Source organism: Parasteatoda tepidariorum, chromosome 10 (assembly GCF_982258835.1).
Source record: "Parasteatoda tepidariorum strain Cologne lab strain chromosome 10, Ptep-v5.0, whole genome shotgun sequence".
NCBI classification, from domain to species: domain Eukaryota; kingdom Metazoa; phylum Arthropoda; class Arachnida; order Araneae; family Theridiidae; genus Parasteatoda; species Parasteatoda tepidariorum.
Window position 1 is genome coordinate 99,030,070 of NC_141764.1, and position 19,391 is coordinate 99,049,460.

The window sequence follows — 19,391 nt, forward strand, 5'->3', positions numbered from 1 at the left end:
GAAAAAAGACAGGTTTTTTTTATTTAGTTTTTTATTTATTTATTTATTTATTTATTTATTTATTTTTTTTTAAGAAAAGATAAAAAAAAATATTTATTTTTTTAATGATTGAAAAACTGTTTATTGCGAAAAATGTGAGTATTTAGAGTAAATATTCTTTTACTGCTGGGGGGAGGGATATTTTTAATTTTTTTATTTATTTTTCCCCCCTTTTCTTTTTTTTTTTTTTTGTTAGGAATACTTTTAGACAAACTTATTGAATATCAATGCATATCCTCTCACTTTTTCAAGTTTCAATTTTTTAAGTTTTAAAACGCAATTGAACTATTTTTTTATTTTGTTTCACGTTATACAATTTGAATTTTTTTCATTATTATAAGTGAATTTAACGTTTTATTTTTTTACGAATATCTTTATTATTCATTATTGGTCTTTATATTAACAATTTTTTTTTAAAAAATTATTATTTTTTAATAAAATTGATGAATCAAACAAATATTAAAAAAAAAATAAAAATATTAAAATTCTAAAAAAATTATTAGCATTGCCTAGATTAGCAGTTCCTAAATGGTGTTTCGCGGAACCCTTGGGTTCCGTTTAAAATTACAGGGGTTCCACTAGTTAGTACTTTTTATAGCCACATTCAACTGGACCACCCAAGTGGAACATTCTGCTTTTGAACCCTAGAGCCCAAGATCTAGATTAATGGTTCCCAATTGGTGTTCCGGGTAGCCCTATGGTTCCGTGGAAAAGTTACAGCGGTTACACGAGATAGTACTTTTATAGCCACCCAAGTAGAACATTCAACTTCTGACCCCTAGAGTATAGGATCTAAAAGAGTGGTTCCCAAATGGTGTTCCATGGAACCCTAAAGTTCCGCCAAGAATTGCAAGGGTTTCGCTAATTGGTACTTTTTTTAGCAAAATACGGCTGACCACTTAATTGGAATATTCCCCTTCTGCACTCTAGAGCCCAAGATCTAAATTGATGGTCCCCAATTGGTGTTCCGGGAAGCTCAATGGTTCCGTGGAAAAGTTACAGCGGTTACACGAGATAGTACTTTTATAGCCACCCAAGTAGAACATTCAACTTCTGACCCCTAGAGTATAGGATCTAAAAGAGTGGTTCCCAAATGGTGTTCCATGGAACCCTAGAGTTCCGCCAAGAATTGCAAGGGTTTCTCTAATTGGTACTTTTTTTAGCCACATTCGGCTGACCGCTTAACTGGAATATTCTGCTTCTGCACCCTAGAGACTAAGATCTAAATTAATAGTCCCCAATTGGTGTTCCGGAAAGCTCAATGGTTCCGTGGAAAAGTTACAACGGTTACACGAGATAGTACTTTTATAGCCACCCAAGTAGAACTTTCAACTTCTGACCCCTAGAGTATAGGATCTAAAAGAGTGGTTCCCAAATGGTGTTCCATGGAACCCTAGAGTTCCGCCAAGAATTGCAAGGGTTTCTCTAATTGATACTTTTTTTAGCCACATTCGGCTGACCGCTTAACTGGAATATTCTGCTTCTGCACCCTAGAGACTAAGATCTAAATTAATAGTCCCCAATTGGTGTTCCGGAAAGCTCAATGGTTCCGTGGAAAAGTTACAACGGTTACACGAGATAGTACTTTTATAGCCACCCAAGTAGAACATTCAACTTCTGACCCCTAGAGTATAGGATCTAAAAGAGTGGTTCCCAAATGGTGTTCCATGGAACCCTAGAGTTCTGCCAAGAATTGCAAGGGTTTCTCTAATTGGTACTTTTTTTTAGCCACATTCGGCTGACCGCTTAACTGGAATATTCTGCTTCTGCACCCTAGAGCGTAAGATCTAAATTAATAGTCCCCAATTGGTGTTCCGTAAGGCCCTATGGTTCCGTGGAAAGGTTACAGCGGCTACACGAGATAGTACTTTTATCAGGTGTTCCGCCGAAAGAACGTTAATTATTTAGAGTTCCATGGCAGAAAAATATTGAGAGCCCCTGACTTAGATCAACTAATTCAAATATTAAAATAGTCTAAACTAATTTGTACGACCACCTTTTATAAAGACTCTTCCATTATAACGACCATTAAAAAAAGAATCAAAGAATCGATTCATATAACCGTTCATTTTAGTGAATTGATTCTAAAGAATCGATTCATTTAAATGAATCGATTGGCACATCACTACTCAAGATAGATTGAGTTAATATGTCTTATATACTAGTGATTTGGTATTTAATATTTGTAGTGGTAGTTACGCCACAAATTTTTATCTCTAGTGCCATCTGTGCTTCGCGTTACGTGGTCAACCCAAAGAACTGTCAACCATTGGCAATCAAAATGGGAGACAGGTGGCGTATATCAGAACTTTCTACCTATGACAACACTTCTCATACTCTCACCATTAGCGTGTGGAGAGTCATAGATGAAGAAGTATGTTAGTTTCTGTCTTGATTTTCGTATAGATTAAAATCTTTTAAGTTGGAAAACTATATGGAACGGAAAACTACATTAAACATAGTTCTAAAAGAAAGTATCATGGAATTTAAAAAAAATATTATTATTAATTGAAAAAGAAAGATATTGAGAAAAGGAAAAATATCGTAGTAAATTCCTTTACAACCGAAAAGAGGAGGCAAGGGAAGGGAGAAGGACCAAAGACATAGAACCGGTCATCTCCCCAGATGGCGCAGTTGAGAGTTGCAATCGCTTATTCATTCAGACATCTTATCTACAACTCAACTACACTAAAGCCATTTTTTTAATCCATGTTATAGAAATGATGGAGTTATGTATTTCATGAAAGTTCTAAGTTTTGTGCTGCGTTGGTTCCTTTAGCTTAAGAGCTAAATTTAATTTCTTCCATGAAATTATGTCTTTGCGTTTAGTAGACTATTCTTCAGATGAAGAACAGAGTTTCGACGAAATAAATAAAACTGTAAATGACTCATCTAAGGAAAATGTTGAGAACACTTCGAAAGGGGTGACGTCAGTGCATTTTTTAAAGTTTTCTTACAAAAAAAATTGTCTGTAGTATTTTACTTAAAACTATCATTTCTGTTCAATTTACGTAATTCCAGTTTACTTTATGAATATGTCGCGGTAATATTTCCGTTATTAAGGTGTTCTATATGATGTCACCTACTAGTATAGGTTTCATAATGTTTTGTTATTCTATATCAGGGGTGGCGAACCTTTATGCACCAACGTGCCATTTTCTCCTAAAAATTGCTTAATGAGGTCATAGACGTGCCGTCAAATAATTTTGACTTCGTGATTATTGGGAAAATAATAATACTAAATACTATCAACTCAAAACTCTTTGTTTACATTGAAAAAAAAATAAATATTGCAATGTCTCAGTTATACAAGTAATTCAACTTAATGTAACATCAATGTGACTTCTGTTGTTGCAGATTAGATGACCAATAACTTATATTAGGTTCTAAGATGTTAGTTTAAGCAGGACTGTTGATTTTTTTTGCTAGTTATTTCTTGTTAGATTGTTTTTTACGGTTATTAATTGTTCTTTAGCATTAATTTTTTTATTAATAATTGTTTAATATTTTGTTTGTTTTCGTGAATTTTAATTAATTGTTACATATGTTTCATAGCGTAATAATATTTGTGTAATAACAATTCATAGTGTAACAACAATTGTGATCAGTGGAGTGCCCAAAATATTGTGTTGCGTGCCATTGGTTCGCCATCCCTGTTCTATATTATCTATCAGGGGTCAATAAGAATTTTTGAAGCCGTCACGAAAAATTGCTGAAACGCTTTTTGTGTTCATGTTTTTAATACTAGTTAAAATGAGGTTTTAAATAGTTATTTTGTTACATAAGAAATATATTGGGTGACCTGGGTTAGTTCCTGATCAAAAAATGCAAACACCCATTTTGTGAAAAAACTATTCAAGACAGAATTTTAATATTTACTGGAAGTTTGAGGCCATATGAGATCAGTCCTTTGCTACCTTCTTTTGTTTGAAAATCTAATTATAATATTAAAGATTTTAAATTTTTAGTGTTCAGGAATTACCCCTTCTCTTGATCAATTCTGGGGTAATTATTGATCACCAGTTTTTATTGTAAATGGGCTGTTTAAAAATAATACAATGGTAATTAACTAATAAGACATTAAGATCAAACAAATAAACCAAAAAGATATGTTTAAGCAGCTAATAAAATGTTTTATTTAAAATCTGGAATAAAGATTAACACTTCAGCTCTCGCACTGAAATTTTCAATCATTAAAAGAAATTCGCTATTTTTGCTTTCTAGAAGCTTAATATCCTTTTTAAGCTTATAATCTCTCACCATATTTATATTAGGTTAATTTATCAACTTAAAAATTATTCCAACAATGTAGACACATAAAATTAAGATAGAAGCAAGGTAAGACAAGCTAGAAATGGTGCATAGAACAAATTTTTCTTGTATACAGTTAAAAACAAATTTTGTGAGTATAGTTAAAATATATTTTATAGTTGTTCCACTTGATAAATATGAACTATTATTTAAGAAAAGACAATTAGCTATTAATTAGCAATTTTTTATACTATTTATAAGAAAAAATGACATTGGTCAGGAATTACCCCAGTGATCAATAATTACCCCATCTGTAGGGAGCAACATTTGATGTAATTTCCTATAATCAATTATAATGTTTACAGTAGATGTGAAATAATTAAGCAAAAGCCTACACTATTTTTATATCAAAGAAAAAGAAAGTTACTCAAAATATTTATTATTAAGAGAAGGAGGGGGATCTTAACAGAAATGTGTACATTTTGAAACCCACCTTCGAAATGGAAAATACAGGAAGCATTTTAAAAGATACTTATTTTGTTAGATTAAACAAAAAACTATTATTAAGTAAATGTAGCTATACTTTAGTAAAGTGTACAAGCATTCTTGTCCATGTCTCAAATTTAAAAAAAAAAAATTTTTTTTAAATAAAACTTGGGTGATTATTATTTACCCCAGAAACAGAGTGATCCTGAATCACCCCGGGTCACCCTATTGAGTTATTAGTCTTGTCATTTTGAAAAGTAAGTGAATTTGGCAGAATGTTACAATTAATTCATTATTAATTACAAATTTGTTATTGAAGTATTTGGAGAGAAATTTTTTTACTTTTAATCTGGTAGAATTTTTCTAAAAGTAAATACTAAGTTTATATTTTCCTTTTGATTTTCTAGACACATTTTATTTATTACAGTTTATATTTATTTATAGTTTTCTATAGACATTGTCAATATGTAATTTGTCTTTGAAATTTGTATTTTCTTTTATTATAGAGAACCTCTTCCATTGCCTTTTGAAATTCAAGATATGTTTAGTAATAATGTCAATCACACAGAAGATCCATCTAAACATGGTGGGAAGATAAGATCTTTTCCTCATGAAAGGGGTGTTTGGGCTACACATGTATTTATTGAATGTAAGTTAAATACTTCCTTGTTTTCTAGTTTTTGAATTTTAAAAAATGTTCAATTTGTCTCCAAATGTTCAAAACTATGACATCAGTCACAGAACAATTTTTGACTGAGTCTCACTGAAAGTTTATGTGCTGTTGGTACAATAAAAAATAATAATATATAGATATATAAGAAAAAAAAATTAAGTCATATATTTTGATGGCAGAAGGTTGCTTTTAATATTAAATTGTGAAGGAAGGAAAATGAGGCATTGGTCAAAATAATTCACTTAAATGAGTGCCTAATTTAACTAATTGGCATTGAAATGAGTGGCAAGATTTCAAAAAATATAAATTTTCTTTTTTTCACTAAAATATTTTATCTAGATGTTTTAGCTTTTTATTTTTGTATGTGTCCAAAGTATCCGAATTTTTAAGAAGATGAAAATTATTTAAAAACTTTAAGTCTCGTAAAATTAGAAATTTTGGATTTTTTTAGCCAAAATATTTTTATAATGCTAGAAGAAAATCACAATTTAGCAGTTTCCAATTAAGGGACCATCTACTAATTATATACTAGGTCCATGAAAATCACCTTACCTACAATATTCATTGCAGTGTTTTCACTACAGCGCGAGAATCTCGCATATTTATTTCTTTTCTCGCATTAAAAAATTATTACTGCGAGAAATTCGCGCATTCTATAAATCAATTTCAAAATTCGCAAATGTCTCGCATTTTGGAAGAACTTCGAATTACGCTATTTAGAATAAAATCCGTTTCACTTTTCTTCCTGGATCTTTCATTATTTTCAACATTTGCACCGTTATCTAACTTCCCTATTTATCAGTATTGGTCAGAACCTTTTCGTACAACAGAACACAGCTGAACCACGGAATCCCTTTCAGAACACATTTCTCTGCAACCACGTGTTTACCGTAGGTAAGGTTTTTTTCATGTAAGACGTTCAAATTTTTTATGCACTATTGTAAGATGGACAAGTACCTAGTAAAGGCAAAATCTATGATGATGCAGCAAGAATATTCAATGCTTTAAAAAATAGAAGACGGTAAAAATGTATTATAATATAAGAAATGATTTTTTTTTTCAAGTCTATTTGTGTTTTTTTAGTTTTTAGAAATCTCACTTAACTTTCTGAAATCTCACCCTGTTTTTGAGAAAGGGTGAGAAATTCTCACCCATTTTTTTTTCTATGATGAAAACACTGCATTGGCTGCCATATTTTAAAATTTTTCCATGATTTAATTTGAAATTGTTATGAGGGGTTGGTTCAGTATTGAAAAATTATGATGAAAAATGTTAGAACTCTCTGTTCTAAATAAATGAACTTTTATTACACTTTGAGCTATTTATGCTTCTTTTAGTTTGCCATTCAAATTTTTAAAAGTAGTTTAGTATTTGTTTACTGCTTCAAAAGGTATCTTGATTTTGCCTTTAATTTTTTCTTTGGCCAGCTATGAAGCTTGTGGCCCCCTCACATTGCTTAGTTATTGTTTTTCATTGCTTGTTTAATTTTTTCAAAAAAACATCACATTGCTTATTTAATTTTTAGAAAAAAGTGATGTTAAAATAATAATTTCTTTTAAAAAAAATAGTGTTATGATAAAAGTCCTGTTTAAAGGAAAGTTAATAATAAGGGTACAGGCAAACAGAAAAAAAAGCTCTTATTTGTTAAAATATAACTAATGTTGAAAATCAGATTTGCTTGCTACTGGTTACATGTCTTACCATACACAAAAAAGTGGCAATTGTCTTATCAAAGCAGCTCTGTAAAAATGCACCGCTATATTTAAAACAGCAAAAACGGAAAAAATGTTGAAAAATAACCTAATTGTTTGGCTGAATATAGTTTAAAAAAAGAAATCAGTAATACAAAACTTGTGGTTCAGTGTAAAGTATTATAGTTACAATTCTTCAGATTTCACTTTTCAATTTGTCTTCCAGAACATAAATTTGCAAGTCTGTGAATTTAAGAACTTGAAAAATCTATGTAAAAAGTATTTCTGATAACAGGGTTGTCATGATATTTACCTTTTAAGATTTTTACAGGCATTGACCATGGTTTTTACTGTCTTTGGATAAACCTGTTTTTCCCATGGTTTTTACCATCTATTTAATAAAAAATAAAAAAAATAATTCCAATGTTTTATATATATCTATATATGTACATATAAAATTTCCATCCTGACAATTTTTTTTATTTCTGCTATTTCTATGAACATCTTAAAAGCGTACATGATCATTTTAAAAACCAATGTTCTAAAAATGTTTGCAAGGTTCTAAATATTCTTCATCTCTAATAAAAAGTATTTTGATTTATCTTCTTTTTTTTTCTTCTTATTTTTTTTCTCTGTTTTGTGACATTATTTAATTCTTTTTATAATCCCAAATTCTGCTTAATTAAGGTTTTTGATTATTTTCTGTTTATAAATGCAGCTCTAATAACATTACAGTATGCAACTACCTAATACAATAATGTTATTTATTGATATGATTTTAATATGTAATGAATCAATGTTAGCTTAAAATTGAAAATTTCATGTATCAAGAGTTTTTAATTACTGAGAAGTGTTGCCCAACCTGGTTTTATGACATTTTTTTTGACAATTGCAATTTAGGAGATACATTACGTCATACTTACTTGTCTAATGGCTTGTAACTTGCTGTTATTTATGTATATATATTAACATATATTATCTAGTAATTGTTAACATTTGCTATGGTTTTTACCAGTAAAAGCCTAGTGTTTGCCATGTCCTCGTAAAAACTGGTTTTTCCCTGGTAGAAATCCAACTCTGTCTTTTATAATGTATTTTAAAAAAGAGAAAAAAATTGAATTTTTCTTTTTTCTTTTTAAGATATTCAAATTAAAAAGAAAGAAAATTGTCACAAAATACTTTACTAATATTTGATCTAATATTCGGCAAAGTGGCCAGATATTTGTTACATCCTAATTTAATCATAGTAATTGAGCGGTTAAAGCTGAAATATGAGCTTTTTCGTGTCTTTCAGATATTCCAGATTCAGACTTCTGTGAAATGATAGACAAATTTCAAGATATCTTGAGAAATCACAATGTTCTTGTTGAACCACATGATAGTTTCCATATAAGTTTGTCAAAAACAGTGAAATTAAGACATCATTTCATTGACCCATTTATAGAGGCTCTAAAAATTAGTTTGACAACATTTTACAGGTGAGGAATTTTTTTTATTGGTTTTTATTTTATGAATACAGGGTGATAGCCAGGATTCTATTTTGGCCCTTTATCGATAAAAACTTGTTTATTTTAGCACATATTTTGCCACGTTCATCGATGTAGGTCAAATACCGGATAGATGGAGTATTTTATTAAATCTGTATTTACCCTTGCCTTGGATAAATTCCCATAATCAGGATATTTATAAGTTGTCATTTTTAAATCCTATTGCTTTTCTTGCTTATAGTTCTGAGAATAATATAACTTTAATTTTCAAAAATCAACTTAAAATATAAATATAATAGTTCCGGAAGGAATATCTCACACTTTAAATACCTTCTAAAAGAGCTGCCAGGCATGTGATCTTTAGCATTTTTACTGAATTTAGTTTTTTTTTTTTATTTTTTTTTTTAGCAGAGCTTTCAGTATATTTATGTGTAATTGAAATAATTACTCAAGATATGCTTCATGGTGTTTCTTTTTTTAGAGCAATAAAGTTTAGTTTAAGAGATGTCTTCATCATTTATTAACTATTATACCCTGAAAAATAGTATACCTATAATTGGAAATTTACATGGGCTATTTGATAGCACTCTCAGTTTTTATAAATTTAATTTTTTTCTATTTGTCAAAGAAAAAAAAATTTCAGTTGATACTATTTATTTTTTCTCATTAATTGTTTGAGGGTTGTTTTTCAGTGGCTGACATTGATGCGCATGATTATCATATAGAATGAGCAGCATTAGCTTTATCATACACTCTGTAATTGTTAAACAGGTATGTGATTGTGGTACAGTCTTTAGCTATTGACACAAAACATTTAAGGGTATTTTATAGTATATTTAATCTTCAGTACACTATGATAAAATTTTGACATACCGACTGAAATCATCAAATCAAAATCTACAGATATTTTTTTTTGTGTGTGTGTTTAAATGGATTTTTCAAAGCTCTTGTTTTTACCTTGCTTTGATATTTTAGGATATTTTTAAAACTTGCTCTTGTTTTTTTTTTTTTTTTTTTTTTTTTTTTTTTTCCCAGTTATAATTTAATTATAGAGTTTTTTTTTTTTTTGTATTTGACTGTATTCTTTATAAATCTGGATAATCTGAACAATCATTGCATAAAACTATAATGAGGTTTATTTCCCTGAATTTCAGCTAAGAAACAATTACTTCTGGTATTAATCAAATAAAGCATAAAAAGGAGTAACAAATGAAGAAGTAACTTTTCTCTTGTTTTAGAAGTAGCTTGTTGTACCTTGAAATATTAAGCAGTAGTTCCTGCATGCTTGTTAAATACTCATTACACAAAACAAAAGTTTGCTATTTATTGTGAAACAATGATTAGTTGTAAAATTAGTTAATTTTTTTGTGGGTGTGAAAAATAAAGTAAGACGAAAAGTGTATTTTCTGTGGGTATATTTAATCTACTACCTTTCGATAATTTTCGTTAAAAGATGTAACATTATTTTTTAAAAGTGCCCTTTTATCATTAGCAATAAATTTAATTTTAAAAAAAACTCATTTTTGTTGTATATTTCTCAGACTGGTTAACATTAGTTCACATTATTTAGATGAATTATTAATAGTAAGTTTGAAATGGTTTAATTGTATTTCATAACTGATATTTATAAAAACATATTTACCTCATCCTTTTTATTTCTGGTCATTTAAAGGATAAAATAATTTATTTAATTAGCTTATGAACTCTTACTGTAAGTTTTAAATTGTCAATTTTATCGGTCTGTATTTTTAAAGGAATATTTGTTCAAAAAAGTTTTTGAAATGAGGTGTGTTTGGTTTAGAAATATTTACATGCATAAAATAGAATAATTAATATTACATGCAGAAAATAAAATTATTTATTCTTTAATATTTCTTAGTGTGAAATATTTATTATCACTGAAATAAGACTTAATTTAGTGGAATAAACATAAAGTTATCTTCAGGATATATTTAATATTTGAAATGTTGATGAAATTACAAAATCAAATTTCTTGATGGAATTAATAGAAGTTATTTTCTTATTTTTTACTATATTTGATTTTTTTCAATATTTTTTTTTTACTTAAAATTATTTTAGGTTTCAGCTGAGGTTTGACTCTTTAGAGGTGTATGAAAATGAAGAAAAGACAAGGTACTTTTTTTTCTTTCTTTTTTGCTACTCTTGATGTTTAACCGCTTTATGATATGTTTTAGAAACATATAAAGAACCCATCTAGTAAAATAAGCATAGACCTATGTAAACTTGTATGTTAAGTGTGAAAACACTCAAATTTAAATGTTCTTGGTTTGTAATTTATCCTTAATGTTAAGGTATCTATAAATTGAATTATGTATATGGTATTATAGCAAAATATTTTGCTTGGAATATAAGTTTAAAAAAGAGGGATTTTTTTATTTTATTTCTTTTGTTGAAAAAATCGTTCATCACTATTCGTAGTAAAGCAACTTTAAAATAATATACTAACACGATTTAAAAAATCCATCGTGATTCTTGTAAGAACTAAGATAAGTTCCCATAAAGGTGTGATATTCATCACTGGTGAGTAATTTAATTAAAATTCTTATTTTTTTTAAAAATATTATGTTTAAATGTGTGGTATATAAATTAATATATTGATTTTTTGCACATAAAACTTTCAGAGTTTTTCATTTTGCTTTTATGCTTTTTTATATTATGCTTCTGGAAAAAGAACAGTTAGAAATGTTTTATTTAGTATGTATAAAAATATCAAATTAGACTGACGTTTCGTTGAAAAGTACTGCCACTGAGAAAAGGAAAAAAAAAAAATTAGGCCATCGGGGAAATTTCTAAATACTGATATTCACACTGAAATATAAATTTTTGTTAACTGTTTTTGTTTTTTTACTTTTAGGACCTTTTTAGGATTAAAAATTCATTATGGACATGATGCTTTGACAAAATTGGTGGAAAGAGTTGATTCATGTCTTGCCGAGTTTCAGTTGCCCTGTTTTTATGAGGTGAACTCATTTCGGTTAATTATTAATTTTTTTTTATGAAGTTATTAGTATGAATAAGTATTAGAGAAAACTTATTAGTAAATGAAAATTTAAAAAAGAAAAATGTTCTTATAGATATTATAAATTTGAAAATAAAAAAAAGCTGAATTAAAAAATAAAAATTTTAAGCTCTTAAGATTGGTAGAAACCTTTTAATTTTACGCAGTAATTCATTCTCATGAAACTCAAATAAAATGGATAGTTTATATAAAGTTTGATGGCTTTGCACATAAACCTTATTCTTTGTGCTTACTTCATTGCTTAACAATTTTCCACAGTGCAAAGTCTCTCAAAACAAGAATTGGAAAATACTGCTGGAAAATCTAAAATTATCATTGAGAAGAACTGCCAGGTTATAACTGCTGTCAAGAACACCCTTTTTGATCTAGTTTTTGACGATTTTCAAAAATCCGTAATTTTAGTGTGGTGAATAATTATTACCTATTTTGAATATGAAGTTATTACAAATAAAGTACAGCTAAAATTACAACCTATCATTCTATTATGTTCTTTATTTATTTTGACATTAACCCTCCTCCTCCCCCTTTTTAAAGGAAAACTTTTGTCAAAATTTAAAAATTTTTAAGAAAATCATAATTTATTATGAGTATTATTTGTTTTGCATAATCAAATAAATAATAAATTTATTCTCATTGCACTAAATATTGATATACTGAAATAAACACTTGAATTGATTGTTTGAAAAATATTATTTTATCAAACATTCATATTTTCTTTTTGTACATTATAATTAATTTATCTATTAAGGAATATATTTTAACTATGATTTTTGTTTGCTAATGTATGTAACATATGAACATTAACTACAAATATTGAGTATCTAAAAGAAAGTTCAGATAAATGATCAGTTGCCCATTTCAGTTTTATTTAAGCAAAAAAAATCTTTAGATTGTGGCATAAATGAAATAAAATCGCTAGTTAGATTTATCGCAGTTAACAAATTATTTATATAATAAAATGCTTGGTTATAATATGTCAAATAAGAAGGATCTTAAAATGTAAATAGTACCATGTAAAGCAGTCTTGTTTTTGACAAAAAAAAAAACAAGTCTGGATTAGCATATTCTCCAGTTTATCTGCCTTGTTTTTTTTTACATTTATCATGTCTTACAAATTCTGTTAGTATGGGTGATAGGCTGCCAATACATAAATGATGAGTGATAGGCTGCCTTTAATACTTTCGCTACCGGAACACCCTTAACGTCTCTAGAACTAGACTGCCGAAAACACCAGTGAAACTAGTTGGATTCTTTCCCCTTTTAGAAAAATGATGCACAATGAGGGTGATAATTAAGGATCAGAATCTTATTCTGTCAGCAGAAAATCTTCAAAATGGTGGCACTATTATTTTTTTTTCCTTTGCAATCAACACTGCCATCAATAATGGATTTACTTTGAAAAATACATTAGAATGATTTAAGAGTAAAAATTCTCTATCATTTTTAAAATGAACTCATTCACAACTTAGAAATAAGTCATAGGATACAATGCAAACGTCCCTTTTTAGATTACTCACCCACTTCAGCTAATCTTGTGCAAATGAAGAAAGATTGACGGTAGTAAGAGAATCTACATGAAATGTAAGCATATGAAGGAAAGAACTCTTTCAGAAAAAAGCAATTGGGAATGTGAGACTTATAAAATGTGACTCTGTAAATCATGTTTTGTTTGATTAATATATTTCTTAGTTTGTTAAAAATATATATATATATATATATATATATCTAAAAGATAAAGAATTTAAGATAGACACATGGTGTGTAGCATTTGTAAAAAGTGCTTAAAGGTGCTTGTTTTCGATTTTTGTTATTTAAAAGCCCTTAAAGGTGCTTTTTTCATTGGGTGTTTTTAAAAAGTACTTAATTTTCCTTTTCCAAAATTAGAATTTTTTTTTTCCTTTACCGTGTCGATTTAGCTATATGCTTTGTCTTTAAGTCAAATATTTTGTTAATCATGAATATTGTTCATAACAGTTAATTTCATATTTTGACTTTATAAGGTATAAATGATAAGTTATTGTTCATAAATATAGATGTATCTGAACTGCCCAGACATTATTTGAAAATATCAGAAATTTACCTCAATATTGCTAGATTAATTTATTTTATATTGTGAATTAATAATATTCTGCATGACTTATGATGTGTGTAAAATGGCACTATTAAACAATTCAATAATCAATGCAGTTTTGTTTTCATTGACACTGTTAAAGAGCGTGTATATTTGTCTCTTAATTATTTTTACATCTATTTTGAATATCACATTGTATTTAAGTTAAAAGTTTGTTTTTTTCCCCCTTCTAATAATATGTTTATATTAGTAAATAAATTGTAGCAAAATAGAAAAGAGGTAATATGCTCTTTTTTTTTCTTTTCAAATATTTCAAAATAAGTTAAACGATTTAGATTATTTAAAAGAGTCTTATAACAAATAAATTTATTATTATTCATTTTAATTTTAGAAAAATTTTCAGCACACCAAACCGAAAGTCACATAAAAATGTAGTTTATAAGTAAATAATTTGTTTAAAAACATTTGTACTTTTTGATTTCTTAAAATTTGTATAGAATATTATACTTAAAATATTACTGTTAAAATAGTTCTTTTAGAATTGTTTAAAATTTTTTGTACAAGTTTACAAAATCTTTTAAGATGCCGCACTAGAGGGAATATTATTTACAACTGAAAATTTCATTGAAATGAATTAAGTGCAGGTTAATGTGAAAAGTGTTTTTTTATGCATTGAGGTCAAGTGAACAGTTTCTGGGGATAATATTTTTAGCTTTTTCACAGCTTTATTAAAGAATAAGAAAAGTTTCTCTTATTTTCAAATTATAGAATGATATAAAATGAGACAAATTTAAGTGGAATGAATATTTTTAATGCTATCACCAAATTAATTTCTCCTTAATGACTGATGTTAATTTTAAATTTTGGTTTGTACGAAATTTTATTTTGCAATCATTTAAGTTATTGAATTATATTAGTTTTTATTTTACAACAAATAAAACAATTTTATTATCATTTTTCATTTGAATGCTTCATTTAGAAATTGTATAACTGGCTTGCGTGGTTAATTTTCCATATAAATAATAAAATTTTTAAAATAAAAGAAAGCATTTATTAACATTTTATAAATCTTATGTTTGGGATATTCTTGCTTCCAACAATGTTTTCTTTTTGAACGCCTCTTTTGGGGATATTTCCCCAGGTGAATAAGATGATCACTTATTCTTAAGCAAAACTGGAGGTGGGAACTTTTTGCTATCTGATTTCCAACTTCGGGCGTTTACGGTATTCTAGGCAAGTTGCGGTTTTACGCGCTCGGTATTTAAAGCGTTAAGCTATTTTATCCCATTTAAACGTTCACTTTAAATTGTTCATTCTAATGTTGGCTGTTCCCTTTCGTGAGAATCATTTGGCCAATAGGTGTAAAGTATTATTTAGCTTTCAAGACAGAATGTTTCCATTGACAATAAAAAATTTGATTTAGCAAAAGTTTCAAGGCAATCATGTTAACAATTTTTCTTTGCTATTATCACTTTAAATTTGAAATATTTTTATTCCCTTTAAATAAAGGAAGACAAAGCAACAAAACAGTTTCATCCTCGTTTCGATATTCTTTTTATTAAATTTTTAAGTCTAGTTTAGCATGTTTTAGTTATGAGTGAATATTTGATATTTTTGTCCAATAAAATTTTTTTAATGAACCCTTTAAATGTTTGTTATTGTTTAGAAGTGGGGTCGTTATATCTCACATCAACTGTATTAAACCTTTTGTTCTCTGCGGATTAAAGTAGCAGTTCCATGCTCTAAATCCTTATGTACCTGATAACGAAATTACCGAATGTATCGTCATAAAACCAATTTTGCATGTGACCGCAATGCTGTCAGAAAGAAATTATTATTGTATAAATTCAGCCTGATCTGACATGCGCAAAATCTGCTTATATATGATCTTAAACATAAAATTTCATGTTAAATAAGAATTTTATTTAATGGTACTGAGCAAAATGAAGTAAATCTTTTACAGATGCATGTTAATTAAGTAAAATCTTTGTTCTTAGACAAGTTCTATCAAATTCTACTTTTTTAATGTTTATCGGAAAAAAAGATTAGGGATGTTTTAAAAATGAGTTTCAGCAACTTTCTTTACCCTTTAAAGATGCTGCTGGAAAATTAAATGTGTTATCTCATTGCCCCGTGGCAGAATCACAGCGACATTGTCGCAGACCTTTGCAGATTTCTTGCAGAAAGAGTTCTCTTTTGAAAAGTAAAAAAAATTATTTTTCTCTTCTACAGAATATTATACATAATATTTGAATCATACATCTAGATAATAACTTTTGGACTTGCTCAATTTCAATTGGAAGATTAAATGTGTTATCTCATTGCCCCGTGGCAGAATCACAGCGACATTGTCGCAGACCTTTGCAGATTTCTTGCAGAAAGAGTTCTCTTTTGAAAAGTAAAAAAAATTATTTTTCTCTTCTACAGAATATTATACATAATATTTGAATCATACATCTAGATAATAACTTTTGGACTTGCTCAATTTCAATTGGAAGATTAAATGTGTTATCTCATTGCCCCGTGGCAGAATCACAGCGACATTGTCGCAGACCTTTGCAGATTTCTTGCAGAAAGAGTTCTCTTTTGAAAAGTAAAAAAAATTATTTTTCTCTTCTACAGAATATTATACATAATATTTGAATCATACATCTAGATAATAACTTTTGGACTTGCTCAATTTACGCCGATAGTAACGTAAGTGGGTGTAATGTTTCGATTGTGTTTTTGGCAGTTATTAATATTGATTTTCAAATGGATGTTAAATATCCCGATATATTTCAAACAATATGGTAAATTAGAATTGTGCATTTGAGTATTTACATTTTAAGGCAATAATTCTATTGAACTTTTGGCAGTTATTGCTATTGATTTCTCCATAATTTTTAAATCCGAAATTTTTTACGTTATTATTGATTACAACCTAGTCCTGAAACGAAACACGCATTTGAGGAGCCGACTCGTGTGATCTTGTCGTAGATCTTTTTTTCGTAATTACTACTACGTTGTTCATGATTAGGTATTTTTTAACTGTATTGATTATTTACAAAATGCGACAAAGGAAATAATTTGTGCTCCCCCCCCCCTCACGGAAAGAAATGCGAGGCGAGACTGTCACCCATAATAATAATAAAGAATACATGTTAAATAACGAAAAAAAGTTTTTTTTTTTAAACACAGCGCTTTTGTTATTTTGAATTAGTAATATATATATATGTTTGTTATTATTCAAACTATCTTGCAGAAGGATATTAGTGCTAGAGAGTTTTGTCACAGATAGCGCATAAAAAGTCTGCCACTGCGTCTCATTGTTTCTAAATCTCTGTATTTTAATTTTACAGGAACCATCTTTTCATCTCAGCTTTGCATCCTGTGTGGGTAGTAAGTCACAAATTATAGAATCCTTTCTGGCAGATCTGAATGTGAGTAAAAGTATTTTTTGTTTTATTTGTGTTAAATATGTTATTTATGTTCTATGTTTAAAATAAAGGTTACGAAATAAGAAATATACTTTCATTCTATTAAAACAACTTTAATATTTTATTAGAGAATTTATCATTTTCAAATTTAATTTTTTTACCCTGTTATAAAAGTATGTGTTGTGTTTAACAAATATTTGCATTAGCATTATTTCAAAGTTTGTGATGGAGATTAACCCTTTGACAGTTAAGGAAATGAGCAGTTTTCGTTCACTTAATTCCCGCAGTATTACGAGTAAACAGTAGTCGAAAGTGGCAGCTGTTTTCCCCCACTGTTCTTCCGAAAATGTCACCCTTCTCTGGCGATGCTGTAGATAGCTCGCCTCAGGCATTTTAAAAATTTCTTAAAGTATTTGTAGTACATAAATAACAGTTTTTATGTACTTTAAAATAATTATTAAATAGTAAATTTTAAATGATTATAATCAATTATATAAATAATAGTTTATTAAAAATATAAGACAAATATTAAATTGAAAGGACTAAATAAATATAACTAATGTAAAACTTTTTGAAGCATTTAAATATAGTAATTAAATAAAAATCTTTAACAATCATAATCATATTTATCTAACTTTCGCTTTTGAACCATTTTACTTTACAAACACCTAAAATATATCGAATGGCAACTCTTTCTAGAACCTGGAAAACAAGAAATTTTTGGTGAAATTGGCATTCAAAACTAGAAGTTCTTTAAGTATTATTAATAACAGTATTATGATACAAGACATCACCACACGTGTCATTTTATTGTTTCAGTTAACTAATTTATAGAATTAAAACAAATGAAATTTTAAGTCATAATGGTTGTATAATTTTTGTAGCAGTGTGGCTACTTTTCATATTTATATTAAATTTTTTTTCTTTTTCAGATAGTGTTTCAGGTATTTGTGAAAAATAATCCTTGCTTTAGAACATTGAATGTTACTAAAATTCACTGTAAGAGTGGGAATAAACTTTTCACTACAAGTTTAAAAACTTGACATTTTGAAATTAAGATGTATCAATAATTTATTTATAAATAAAGTTATTTTTGTGTTTTAAAATTTGTCTGTCTTATATTTATTCATATTTTTATGGTAGTTATATATCATATCTTTAATGATGCAAATGTGTGACAACATAAAACAAACTCTTGGAATCTGTATATATCTAACAATATATACAGATATATATACAATATATAACATTTGCAAACATCTCACTTGTTTAATTAGTTGCACTTCTAACATAACTGTTTCATAGCTGATTAAAAGGATATATTTCATTGGGCTTCAGTAAAATGCAAGTAATCAGTAGTATACACCTGTCTATTTTATATTCAAAATCAGTATTTGTTACAATACTGTCCTTGTCTAAGAAGATAGTGGTGTCTTGGCTTCACTTTCGTTCCAAGATTTCAGAAATTAGTTTATTTCTCTGGGGTTTACCATAAAGACATGAATTCCTCAAACTTGGAGCACCTTATTGATGGTCGGTTGGTGTCATGTCATGAACAGAAAATAATTTTAAATGTGATCAAAGATCCTATATACAACATCTGTAATTAATAAACAATTTTCTTCGCACCTTATTGATCTTTTCAGTTCGTAAAATTTGGTGTCTAACATTGATTCCTTATCTTCAACGTGTAATTCTGATTGGCTTTCATTCATCAAAAAAATTTGGTTCAGGCATTAAAAGTTCTTTCATAAAAATTTCAAAAATTTTTTCCCCCACAGTTTAGATTATTCTGGAATGTGTGGACATGTCTGGAAAACAACCTATGAAGTTATTGATGACAGTAAATAATCTCAGTGACATCTATTCATGTTATTTCTTTAAAGGATGACACATTTGGATAGAATTTTTAATACAATATCTTCATTTAGTTATATGTTTCTAACAAATTTTTGTACTTGTAAAAACAACTTTTTCAATGTGAAAGTATCAAAAAAGAATGTGATAATGCAGTGACTAGTTTTTTTTTCCGAAATTACTTCAATTTTTTTATGTGGTAATTATCTAAATTAAGGAAATTTGAATCAATAAGTTGAAATGTTTACTAAACGTCCTCAAGGGGTTTACCTTCGGGTAAACACGGGTGTCACAATCCCGAGGTGCCCTAGTGACTTCTGCGTTTCAATATTTGCTAAATAAAATTTTTTTTAACCAAGACACGGGCAAGTGTCTTC

The 19,391-nt window shown here is 28.2% G+C and overlaps 1 protein-coding gene across 5 annotated transcripts; it reads left to right on the forward strand.

Moving 5' to 3' along the window:
- Nucleotides 1-2,720: 2,720 nt before the first annotated feature.
- LOC107439456 (U6 snRNA phosphodiesterase 1) lies at nt 2,721-18,263 on the forward strand. Of its 5 annotated transcripts, none has more exons than XM_087153471.1 (7): nt 2,721-2,968; nt 5,283-5,425; nt 8,435-8,618; nt 10,707-10,760; nt 11,503-11,608; nt 17,080-17,160; nt 18,090-18,263. In XM_087153471.1, exons 1-7 carry the CDS (start codon nt 2,853-2,855, stop codon nt 18,198-18,200), a joined length of 795 nt encoding a protein of 264 aa, XP_087009597.1. In that variant the 5' UTR covers nt 2,721-2,852; the 3' UTR covers nt 18,201-18,263. The 5 variants fall into 5 exon arrangements, with proteins under 5 accessions (XP_087009597.1, XP_087009598.1, XP_087009601.1 ...); XM_087153472.1 differs by having other exon boundaries at nt 2,726-2,968; nt 18,094-18,263; XM_087153475.1 differs by having other exon boundaries at nt 2,889-3,006.
- The last annotated feature ends 1,128 nt before the right edge of the window (nt 18,264-19,391 follow it).

Bases quoted from the DNA above. Each gene is read 5' to 3' on its own strand.
- LOC107439456 (XM_087153471.1), top strand. From the start codon at position 2,853: ATGTCTTTGCGTTTAGTAGACTATTCTTCAGATGAAGAACAGAGTTTC. The intron at 2,969-5,282 runs GTCAGTGCATTT...CTTTTATTATAG, and splicing joins AACACTTCGAAAGGGGTGAC to AGAACCTCTTCCATTGCCTT. The intron at 10,761-11,502 runs GTACTTTTTTTT...TTTTACTTTTAG, and splicing joins GAAAATGAAGAAAAGACAAG to GACCTTTTTAGGATTAAAAA.